Source organism: Heterodontus francisci, unplaced genomic scaffold, assembly GCF_036365525.1.
Source record: "Heterodontus francisci isolate sHetFra1 unplaced genomic scaffold, sHetFra1.hap1 HAP1_SCAFFOLD_836, whole genome shotgun sequence".
NCBI classification, from domain to species: Eukaryota; Metazoa; Chordata; class Chondrichthyes; order Heterodontiformes; family Heterodontidae; genus Heterodontus; species Heterodontus francisci.
The window spans coordinates 136576-148656 of NW_027141810.1; the positions used below are offsets into that span (position 1 = coordinate 136576).

The window sequence follows — 12081 nt, forward strand, 5'->3', positions numbered from 1 at the left end:
CCCCCACAGGCACCGACCCACCCGGGGTACGGGTCCCCCACGGGCACTGACTCTCCCCGGGTACGGGTCCCCCACGGGCACAGACTCTCCCAGGGTACGCGTATCCCACGGCCACTGACTCTCCCTGGGTACGGGTATCCCACGGTCACTGACCCACCCCGGGTACGGGTCCCCCACGGGCACTGACTCTCCCCGGGTACGGGTATCCGACGTTCACTGACCCACCCCGGGTACGGGTATCCCACGAGCACTGACCCACCCCGGGTACGGGTCCCCCACGGGCACTGACCCACCCGGGGTACGGGTCCCCCACGGGCACTGACCCACCCGGGGTACGGGTCCCCCACGAGCACTGACCCACCCCGGGTATGGGTCCCCCACGGGCACTGACCCACCCGGGGTACGGGTCCCCCACGGGCACTGACCCACCCGGGGTACGGGTCCCCCACGGGCACTGACTCTCCCAGGGTACGCGTATCCCACGGCCACTGACTCTCCCTGGGTACGGGTATCCCACGGGCACCGACCCACCCGGGGTACAGGTCCCCCACGGGCACTGACGCACCCCGGGTACGGGTCCCCCACGGCCACTGACTCTCCCTGGGTACGGGTATCCGACGTTCACTGACCCACCCCGGGTACGGGTCCCCCACGGGCACTGACGCACCCCGGGTACGGGTCCCCCACGGGCACCGACCCACCCGGGGTACGGGTCCCTCACGGGCACTGACGCACCCCGGGTACGGGTCCCCCACGGCCACTGACTCTCCCTGGGTACGGGTATCCGACGTTCACTGACCCACCCCGTGTACGGGTCCCCCACGGGCACCGACCCACCCGGGGTACGGGTCCCTCACGGGCACTGACGCACCCCGGGTACGGGTCCCCCACGGCCACTGACTCTCCCTGGGTACGGGTATCCGACGTTCACTGACTCTCCCCGGGTACGGGTCCCCCACGGCCACTGACTCTCCCTGGGTACGGGTATCCCACGGTCACCGACTCTCCCCGGGTACGGGTCCCCCACGGGCACTGACTCTCCCTGGGTACGGGTCCCCCACGGGCACTGACCCACCCCGGGTACGGGTCCCCCACGAGCACTGACCCACCCCGGGTACGGGTCCCCCACGGGCACTGACTCTCCCAGGGTACGCGTATCCCACGGCCACTGACTCTCCCTGGGTACGGGTATCCCACGGGCACTGACCCACCCTGGGTACGGGTCCCCCACGTACACTGACCCACCCCGGGTACAGGTCCCCCACGGGCACTGACTCTCCCTGGGTATGGGTATCCCACGGGCACTGACCCACCCTGGGTACGGGTCCCCCACGGTCACTGACCCACCCCGGGTATGGGTCCCCCACGGGCACTGACTCTCCCTGGGTACGGGTATCCCACGGGCACTGACCCACCCTGGGTACGGGTCCCCCACGTACACTGACCCACCCCGGGTACAGGTCCCCCACGGGCACTGACTCTCCCTGGGTATGGGTATCCCACGGGCACTGACCCACCCTGGGTACGGGTCCCCCACGTACACTGACCCACCCCGGGTACAGGTCCCCCACGGGCACTGACTCTCCCTGGGTATGGGTATCCCACGGGCACTGACCCACCCTGGGTACGGGTCCCCCACGTACACTGACCCACCCCGGGTACAGGTCCCCCACGGTCACTGACTCTCCCTGGGTACGGGTATCCCACGGGCACTGACCCACCCCGGGTACAGGTCCCCCACGGGCACTGACTCTCCCTGGGTATGGGTATCCCACGGGCACTGACCCACCCTGGGTACGGGTCCCCCACGGTCACTGACCCACCCCGGGTATGGGTCCCCCACGGGCACTGACTCTCCCTGGGTACGGGTATCCCACGGGCACTGACCCACCCTGGGTACGGGTCCCCCACGTACACTGACCCACCCCGGGTACAGGTCCCCCACGGGCACTGACTCTCCCTGGGTATGGGTATCCCACGGGCACTGACCCACCCTGGGTACGGGTCCCCCACGTACACTGACCCACCCCGGGTACAGGTCCCCCACGGGCACTGACTCTCCCCGGGTATGGGTCCCCCACGGGCACTGACCCACCCCGGGTATGGGTCCCCCACGGACACTGACCCACCCCGGGTATGCGTCCCCCACGGGCACTGACCCACCCCGGGTATGCGTCCCCCACGGGCACTGACCCACCCAGGGTATGACCCCGCACACTTACTGCGTAATCCCGATCAGCGATATTGACATCCGTTCCCGTCTGGCGCAGCAGATTCTGATCATGTGACACAACCACCTGACCGTCTCTCGTCATGTGACAATCGAGCTCCAACATTTCCGTGTGACATGCCAAGGCACTGTAAATCAAGAAATCAAATTCACCGCCAGGGACCAATCCTAGGGGTTATTAGATAGAGAGAGAGTCTGGGGACCAATCCCAGGGGTTATTAGATAGAGAGAGAGTCTGGGGACCAATCCCAGGGGTTATTAGATAGAGAGAGAGTCTGGGGACCAATCCTAGGGGTTATTAGATAGAGAGAGAGTCTGGGGACCAATCCCAGGGGTTATTAGATAGAGAGAGAGTCTGGGGACCAATCCCAGGGGTTATTAGATAGAGAGAGAGTCTGGGGACCAATCCCAGGGGTTATTAGATAGAGAGAGAGTCTGGGGACCAATCCCAGGGGTTATTAGATAGAGAAAGTCCAGGGACCAATCCTAGGGGTTATTAGATAGAGAGAGAGTCCGGGGACCAATCCTAGGGGTTATTAGATAGAGAGAGAGTCTGGGGACCAATCCCAGGGGTTATTAGATAGAGAGAGAGTCTGGGGACCAATCCCAGGGGTTATTAGATAGAGAGAGAGTCCGGGGAACAATCCTAAGGGTTATTAGATAGAGAAAGTCCGTGGACCAATCCTGAGGGTTATTAGATAGAGAGAGAGTCTGGGGGCCAATCCGAGGGGTTATTAGATAGAGAAAGTCCAGGGACCAATCCTGGGGGTTATTAGATAGAGAGAGAGTCCGGGGACCAATCCTGGGGGTTATTAGATAGAAAGAGAGTCCAGGGACCAATCCTGGGGGTTATTAGATAGAGAGAGAGTCCAGGGACCAATCCCAGGCATTATTAGATAGAGAAAGTCCGGGGACCAATCCTAGGGGTTATTAGATACAGAGAGAGTCCGGGGACCAACCCTGGTGGTTATTAGATAGAGAGAGAGTCCGGGGACCAATCCTGGGAGTTATTAGATAGAGAGAGAGTCCGGGGACCAATCCCGGGCATTATTAGATAGAGAGAGAGTCCAGGGTCCAATCCTAGGGGTTATTAGATACAGAGAGAGTCAAGGGGCCAATCCCGGGGGTTATTAGATACAGAGAGGGTCCGGGGACAAATCCTAGGGGTTATTGGATAGAGAGAGCATCTGGGGACCAATCCCAGCGGTTGTTGGATCGAGAGAGAGTCCGGTGACCAATCTTAGGGGTTATTAGATAGAGAGAGAGTCCGGTGACCAATCCGAGGTGTTGTTAGATAGAGAGAGAGTCCGGGGACCAGTCCGAGGTGTTTATAGATAGAGAGAGTGTCCGCGGACCAATCCGAGGTGTTGTTAGATAGAGAGAGGGTCCGGGGACCAATCCGAGGGGTTATTGGATAGAGAGACAGTCCGGGGACCAATCCTAGGGGTTATTGGATAGAGAGAGTCTGGGGACCAATCCTAGGGGTTATTGGATAGAGAGAGAGTCCGGGGACCAAACCTAGGGGTTATTGGATAGAGAGAGAGTCCGGGGACCAATCCTAGGGATTATTGGATAGAGAGAGAGTCCGGGGACCAATCCTAGGGGTTATTGGATAGAGAGAGAGTCCGGGGACCAATCCTAAGGGTTATTGGATAGAGATAGAGTCCGGAGACCAATCCCGGGCATTATTAGATAGAGAAAGTCCGGGGACCAATCCTAGGGGTTATTAGATAGAGAAAGTCCGGGGACCAACCCTGGTGGTTATTAGATAGAGAGAGAGTCCGGGGACCAATCCTGGGGGTTATTAGATAGAGAGAGAGTCTGGGGACCAATCCCGGGCATTATTAGATAGAGAGAGAGTCTGGGGTCCAATCCTAGGGGTTATTAGATACAGAGAGAGTCCGGGGTCCAATCCCGGGGGTTATTAGATACAGAGAGAGTCCGGGGACAAATCCTAGGGGTTATTGGATAGAGAGAGCGTCCGGGGACCAATCCCAGGGGTTGTTGGATCGAGAGAGAGTCCGGTGACCAATCTTAGGGGTTATTAGATAGAGAGGGAGTCCGGTGACCAATCCGAGGTGTTGTTAGATAGAGAGAGAGTCCGGGGACCAGTCCGAGATGTTTATAGATAGAGAGAGAGTCCGCGGACCAATCCGAGGTGTTGTTAGATAGAGAGAGGGTCCGGGGACCAATCCGAGGGGTTATTCGATAGAGAGAGAGTCTGGGGACCAATCCTAGGGGTTATTAGATAGAGAGAGGGTCCGGGGACCAATCCTAGGGGTTATTGGATAGAGAGAGAGTCCGGGGACCAATCCTAGGGATTATTGGATAGAGAGAGAGTCCGGGGACCAATCCTAGGGGTTATTGGATAGAGAGAGAGAGTCCGGGGACCAATCCTAGGGGTTATTGGATAGAGAGAGAGTCCGGGGACCAATCCTAGGGGTTATTGGATAGAGAGAGAGTCCGGGGACCAATCCTAAGGGTTATTGGATAGAGAGAGAGTCCGGGGACCAATCCCAAGGGTTATTGGATAGAGAGAGAGTCCGGAGACCAATCCTAGGGGTTATTGGATAGAGAGAGAGTCCGGGGACCAATCCCAAGGGTTATTGGATAGAGATAGAGTCCGGAGACCAATCCCAAGGGTTATTGGATAGAGAGAGAGTCCGGAGACCAATCCTAGGGGTTATTGGATAGAGAGAGAATCCGGAGACCAATCCTAGGGGTTATTGGATAGAGAGAGAGTCCGGGGACCAATCCCAAGGGTTATTGGATAGAGAGAGAGTCCGGAGACCAATCCTAGGGGTTATTGGATAGAGAGAGAGTCCGGGGACCAATCCCAAGGGTTATTGGATAGAGATAGAGTCCGGAGACCAATCCTAGGGGTTATTGGATAGAGAGAGAGTCAGGGACCAATCCTAAGGGTTATTAGATAGAGAGAGAGTCCGGGGAGCAATCCCAGGGGTTATTGGATAGAGAGAGAATCTGGGGACCAATCCCACGGGTTATTAGATAGTGAGAGTCTCCAGGGTCCAATCCTAGGAGTTATTAGATAGAGAGAGAGTCCAGGGACCAATCCCAGGGGTTATTGGACAGAGAGAGAGTCCGGGGACCAATCCTAGGTGTTGTTAGATAGAAAGAGGGGCCGGGGACCAATCCCGGGGATTATTAGATAGAGAGAGTCCGGGCACCAATTCTAGGGGTTATTAGATGGAGAGAGAGTCCGGGGACCAATCATAGGTGTTATTAGATAGCGAGAGGGTCCGGGGACCAATCCTAGGGGTTATTGGATAGAGAGAGAGAGTCCGGGGACCAATCCTAGGGGTTATTGGATAGAGAGAGAGTCCGGGGACCAATCCCAGGGGTTATTGGATAGAGAGAGAGTCCGGGGACCAATCCCAGCGGTTATTGGATAGAGAGAGAAAATCCGGGGACCAATCCCAGGGGTTATTGGATAGAGAGAGGGTCCGGAGACCAATCCTAGGGGTTATTGGATAGAGAGAGAGTCCGGGGACAAATCCCAGGGGTTATTGGATAGAGAGAGAGTCCGGGGACCAATCCCAGGGGTTATTGGATAGAGAGAGAGTCCGGGGACCAATCCCAGCGGTTATTGGATAGAGAGAGATTCCGGGGACCAATCCCAGGGGTTGATGGATAGAGATAGAGTCCGGAGACCAATCCTAGGGGTTATTGGATAGAGAGAGAGTCAGGGACCAATCCTAGGTGTTATTAGATAGAGAGAGAGTCCGGGGACCAATCTGAGGTGTTGTTAGATAGAGAGAGAGTCCCGGGACCAGTCCGAGGTGTTGATAGATGGAGACAGAGTCCGGGGACCAATCCAAGGTGTTATTAGATAGATTGAGGGTCCGGGGACCAATCCTAGGGGTTATTGGATAGAGAGAGAGTCCGGGTACCAATCCTAGGGGTTATTGGATAGAGAGAGAGTCCGGGGACCAATCCTAGGGGTTATTGGATAGAGAGAGAGTCCTGGGACCAATCCTAGGTGTTGTTAGATAGAGAGAGAGTCTGGGGACCAATCCTAGGGGTTACTGGATAGAGAGAGAGTCCGGGGACCAATCCTAGGGGTTATTGGATAGAGAGAGAGTCCGGGGACCAATCCTAGGGGTTATTGGATAGAGAGAGAGTCCTGGGACCAATCCTAGGTGTTGTTAGATAGAGAGAGAGTCCGGGGACCAATCCTAGGTGTTGTTAGATAGAGAGAGAGTCCGGGGACCAATCCTAGGTGTTGTTAGATAGAGAGAGAGTCCGGGGACCAATCCTAGGTGTTGTTAGATAGTCAGTGGAGGGGATAGTTAATGAGTGGGGAAGGGTGTGGAGTTTCGGGCTGAGGGTGTGAGTGTTGAGAGTGGAGTGATGGGGGTGAGTCGACGGCAGGAGAGGGTAGTGAGGGTGATGGGTCGTGGGGGTGAGGGAACAAGGGGTTGAGGGTGAGGTAACGAGGGTTTGAGGTTGAGGGTGAGGGAATGAGGGGTTGAGGGTGAGGGGACGAGGGGTGACGGGGGGTGTGAACTCACTGCTGGAAAGCCTCCATCGTATTTTCAATTCTCTCACCAGCTCCTGTGGGAGGAAAAACAGGCAGTGAGAAATCACCCTGACCCTCAGTGTGACCCCACCCTGACCCCCAGTGTGACCTGACCCCCCCAGTGTGACCCCACCCTGACCCGAGTGACCCCACTATGAACCCCAGTGTGACCTGACCCCCAGTGTGACCCCACCCTGACCCCCAGTGTGACGCCACCCTGACCCCAGTGTGACCCCACCCTGACCCCCAGTGTGATCCCACCCTGACCCCAGAATGACCCTACCCTGACCCCAGTGACCCCACTTTGGCTCCCACAGTGACCCCCCCCCCCTTGATGCCAATCTGACCCCACCCTGACCCCCAGTGTGACCTGACCCACCCCAGTGTGACCCCACCCTGACCCCCAGTGTGACCTGACCCCCCAGTGTGACCCCACCCTGACCCCCAGTGTGACCCCCACCCTGACCCCAGTGTGACCCCACCCTGACCCCCAGTGTGATCCCACCCTGACCCCAGTGACCCCCCCTTGATGCCAACCTGACCCCACCCTGACCCCCAGAGAGACCCCCCCTCCACTGTGAACCCCTTTTACCCCCAACCTGATCCCCATTCTGACCACGTAGTGACCCCTCTCACTGTTATCCCCCTGAACCCACTCTGACCCCACAGTGACCTCTCTCACCATAACCTCCCTTGACCCCAACCTGACCCCCAGTCACCCCTCTCACCATGACCCCACCCTAATTGCAGAGTGGCCCCAACCTGACCACACAGCGACCTGACCTCTGACCCCCGACCCCCTCACCATGACCCCAAAGTGTCCACCCTTCAGCGTGTCCCTTTCCAATGATGGAGCGATGGAATTTGGGGGATGCTCAAAAGGCAGGGATTTTAAAAAAAATTTTTATTTATTCGTTCCTGGGATGTGGGCGTCACTGGCCAGGCCAGCATTTATTGCCCATCCCTAATTGCCCTTGAGAAGGTGGTGGTGAGCTGCCTTCTTGAACCGCTGCAGTCCGTGTGGGGTAGGTACACCCAGAGTGCGGTGAAGAAGGGAGTTCCCGGATTTTGACCCAGCGACAGTGAAGGAACGGCCGATATAGTTCCAAGTCAGGATGGTGTGTGACTTGGAGGGGAACTTGCAGGTGGTGGTGTTACCCCGCGTCTGCCTTCCCTTGTCCTTCTAGTTGGTAGAGGTCGCGGGTTTGGAAGGTGCCGTCGAAGGAGCCTTGGTGCATTGCTGCAGAGCATCTTGTAGATGGTACACACTGCTGTCACTGTGCGTCGGTGGTGGAGGGAGGGAATGTTTGTGGATGGGGTGCCAATCAAGCGGGCTGCTTTGTCCTGGATGGTGTCGCGCTTCCTGAGTGTTGTTGGAGCTGCACCCATCCAGTCAGTGGAGAGTATTCCATCACACTCCTGACTTGTCCCTTGTAGATGGTGGACAGGCTTTGGGGAGTCAGGAGGTGAGTTACTCGCCTCAGGATTCCTGGCCTCTGACCTGAGGGAGGGTTGTAGGGGGCTGAAGCAGGTTACAGAGATAGGGAAGGTTGGAGGGATTGGAGGAGGTTACAGAGATAGGAACGGTTGTAGGGGCTGGAGGAGGTGACAGAGCTGGGGAGGGTTGGAGGGACTGGAGGAGATTAAGGAGATAGGGACGGTTGTAGGGGCTGGAGGAGGTTACAGAGATAGAGAGGTATGTAGGGATTGGAGGAGGTGACAGAGATAGGGAGGGTTGTAGGGGCTGGAGGAGGTGACAGAGATAGGGAGGGTTGTAGAGACTGGAGGTGATTACAGAGATGCGGAGGGTTGTAGGGGCTGGAGGAGGTTACAGAGATAGGGAGGGTTGTAGGGACTGGAGGAGGTTGCAGAGATAGGGAGGGTTGTAGGGGCTGGAGGAGGTTACAGAGACAGGGAGGGGTGTAGGGGCTGGAGGAGGTTACAAGGATAGGGAGGGTTGTAGCGGCTGGAGGATGTTACAGGGATAGGGAGGGTTGTAGGAGCTGGAGGAGGTTACAGAGATAGGGAGGGTTCAAGGGACTGGAGGAGGTTACAGAGATAGGGAGGGTTGTTGGGGGCTGGAGGAGGTTTCAGGTATAGGGAGGGTTGTAAGGACTGGAGGAGGTTACAGAGTTAGGGAGGGGTGTAGGGACTGGAGGAGGTTACAGAGCTAGGGAGGGTTGTAGGGGCTGGAGGAGGTTACAGAGATAGGGAGGGTTGTAGGGACTGGAGGAGGTTACAGAGCGAGGGAGGGTTGTAGGGACTGGAGGAGGTTACAGAGCTAGGGAGGGTTGTAGGGGCTGGAGGAGGTGACAGAGATAGGGAGGGCTGTAGGGGACTGGAGGAGGTTACAGAGATAGGGACGGTTGTAGGGGCTGGAGGAGGTTACAGAGATAGGGAGGGTTGTAGGGACTGGAGGAGGTTACAGAGATAGGGAGGGTTGTAGGGGCTGGAGGAGGTTATAGAGATAGGGAGGGTTGTAGGGGCTGGAAGAAGTTACAGAGACAGGGAGGGTTGTAGGGGCTGGAGGAGGTAACAGTGATAGGGAGGGTTGTAGGGGCTGGAGGAGGTTACAGAGATAGGGATGTTTGTAGGGGCTGGAGGAAGTTACAGAGACAGGGAGGGTTGTAAGGGCTGGAGGAGGTTAGAAGGATAGGGAGGGTTGTAGGGGCTGGAGGAGGTTACAGAGATAGGGAGGGGTGTGGGGACTGGAGGAGGTTACAGAGATAGGGAGGATTGTAGGGGACTGGAGGAGGTTGCAGAGATAGGGAGGGTTGTAGGGGCTGGAGGAGGTTACAGAGTTAGGGAGGGTTGTAGGGGCTGGAGGAGGTTACAGAGATAGGGAGGGTTGTAGGGGCTGGAGGAGGTTACAGAGATAGGGATGTTTGTAGGGGCTGGAGGAAGTTACAGAGACAGGGAGGGTTGTAAGGGCTGGAGGAGGTTAGAAGGATAGGGAGGGTTGTAGGGGTTGGAGGAGGTTACAGAGATAGGGAGGGGTGTGGGGACTGGAGGAGGTTACAGAGATAGGGAGGATTGTAGGGGACTGGAGGAGGTTGCAGAGATAGGGAGGGTTGTAGGGGCTGGAGGAGGTTACAGAGATAGGGAGGGTTGTAGGGCCTGGAGGAGGTTACAGAGATAGGGAGGGTTGTAGGGCCTGGAGGAGGTTACAGAGATAGGGAGGGTAATAGGGGACTGGAGGAGGTTACAGAGATACGGAGGGTTGTAGGTGCTGGAGGAGGTTACAGAGATAGGGAGGGTTGTAGGGGACTGGTGGAGGTTACAGAGATACGGAGGGTTGTAGGGGACTGGTGGAGGTTACAGATATAGGGAGGGTTGTAGGGGACTGGTGGAGGTTACAGAGATAGGGAGGGTTGTAGGGACTGGAGGAGGTTACAGAGATAGGGAGGGTTGTAGGGACTGGAGGAGGTTACAGAGATAGGGAGGGTTGTAGGGGACTGGAGGAGGTTACAGAGATAGGGAGTGTTGTAGGGACTGGAGGAGGTTACAGTGATAGGGAGGAGGGAGTGAAGGGCCATGGAGTGATTTGAAAACGAGGATGAGAATTTTAAAATCGAGGTGTTACCGGACCGGGAGCCGGTGGAGGTCAGCGAGCAGAGGGGGTGACGGGTGAACGGGACCCGGTGCGAGTTCGGACACGGGGGAGGGGGGATCAGCAGGAGTTTTGGGATGAGCTGAAGGGGGAGGGTCCGAGCCTGTGGGAGCAGTAACCCCGGGGGAGGGGAGACAAAAGTGTTGTAACAGCCCCCCTCCCCCACTCTGCCCCCCCCCCCACCGCCCTGCCTCCTACCCTTCCCCCACTGCCCTTACCTCCACGGTGGGAAATGTGTCTGCATTGGAAAGCCAACCGTTTCTTCCTGTGAATCACCCCGGGGTTCCTGAGCAGGTAGAAGGAGGTGAGAATATAACCAGCAGTGATAGAGAGCAGCGGGAGGCACAACTGATCCATGCTCTGCCCCTCAGCAATGCTTGTGTCGCGAGGTCCTGCCTAGCAGGGAGAAAATCAATGCTGAGAGCGAAGGAGACAGGCAGAAACTGGCCCCAGCAGCAATGGGTGCAGTCACCAGCTAACTCCTGGTCAAACTGGTTGGTAGACTTTGATCAGCCTGAGGGAGAGTCAAGCAGGCGCAGTGAAGTGGAAGGGTATGTGTGAACAACTTGATCACAGAGCTCAATCCTTGTCGTGAGATAACTAACAGCAATCCCCATTATTCACAGAGTGACCGTCCCCATTATTCACAGGGACAGGGAGTGACCGTCCCCATTATACACAGGGACACGGAGTGACCGTCCCCATTATTCACCAGGACACGGAGTGACCGTCCCCATTATTCACAGGGACAGGGAGTGACCGTCCCCATTATTCACCAGGACACGGAGTGACCGTCCCCATTATACACAGGGACACGGAGTGACCGTCCCCATTATACACAGGGACAGGGAGTGACCATCCCCATTATTCACAGGGACACAGAGTGACCGTCCCCATTATTCACCAGGACATGGAGTGACCGTCCCCATTATACACAGGGACACGGAGTGACCGTCCCCATTATACACAGGGACACGGAGTGACCATCCCCATTATTCACAGGGACACAGAGTGACCGTCCCCATTATTCACAGGGACAGGGAGTGACCGTCCCCATTATACACAGGGACATGGAGTGACCGTCCCCATTATTCACAGGGACAGGGAGTGACTGTCCCCATTATACACAGGGACACGGAGTGACCGTCCCCATTATTCACAGGGACAGGGAGTGACCGTCCCCATTATTCACAGGGACAGGGAGTGACTGTCCCCATTATACACAGGGACACGGAGTGACCGTCCCCATTATTCACAGGGACAGGGAGTGACTGTCCCCATTATTCACAGGGACACGGAGTGACTGTCCCCATTATTCACAGGGACACGGAGTGACCGTCCCCATTATTCACAGGGACACGGAGTGACCGTCCCCATTATTCACAGGGACACGGAGTGACTGTCCCCATTATTCACAAGGACACAGAGTGACCGTCCCCATTATTCACAGGGACAGGGAGTGACCGTCCCCATTATTCACAGGGACACAGAGTGACCGTCCCCATTATTCACAGGGACAGGGAGTGACCGTCCCCATTATTCACAGGGACAGGGAGTGACCGTCCCCATTATTCACAGGGACACGGAGTGACTGTCCCCATTATTCACCAGGACACGGAGTGACCGTCCCCATTATTCACAGGGACACGGAGTGACTGTCCCCATTATTCACCAGGACACGGAGTGACCGTCCCCATTATT

At 57.0% G+C, this 12081-nt stretch overlaps 1 protein-coding gene across 1 annotated transcript in view; it reads right to left on the minus strand.

Annotated features, from left to right (window-relative positions):
• The window catches only part of LOC137364725 (lysophospholipase D GDPD1-like), a 28165-nt gene extending 17304 nt beyond the window's left edge, over positions 1-10861 (minus strand). Inside the window, exons 1-3 of the mRNA XM_068027755.1 lie at positions 10599-10861; positions 6763-6805; positions 2223-2358 (exon numbers count right to left, since the gene is read on the minus strand). Of these exons, the coding sequence (XP_067883856.1) occupies positions 2223-2358; positions 6763-6805; positions 10599-10737 (318 nt within the window). The 5' untranslated portion in view covers positions 10738-10861. The remainder of the gene's footprint in view (positions 1-2222; positions 2359-6762; positions 6806-10598) is intronic.
• Between the last annotated feature and the right edge of the window lie 1220 nt (positions 10862-12081).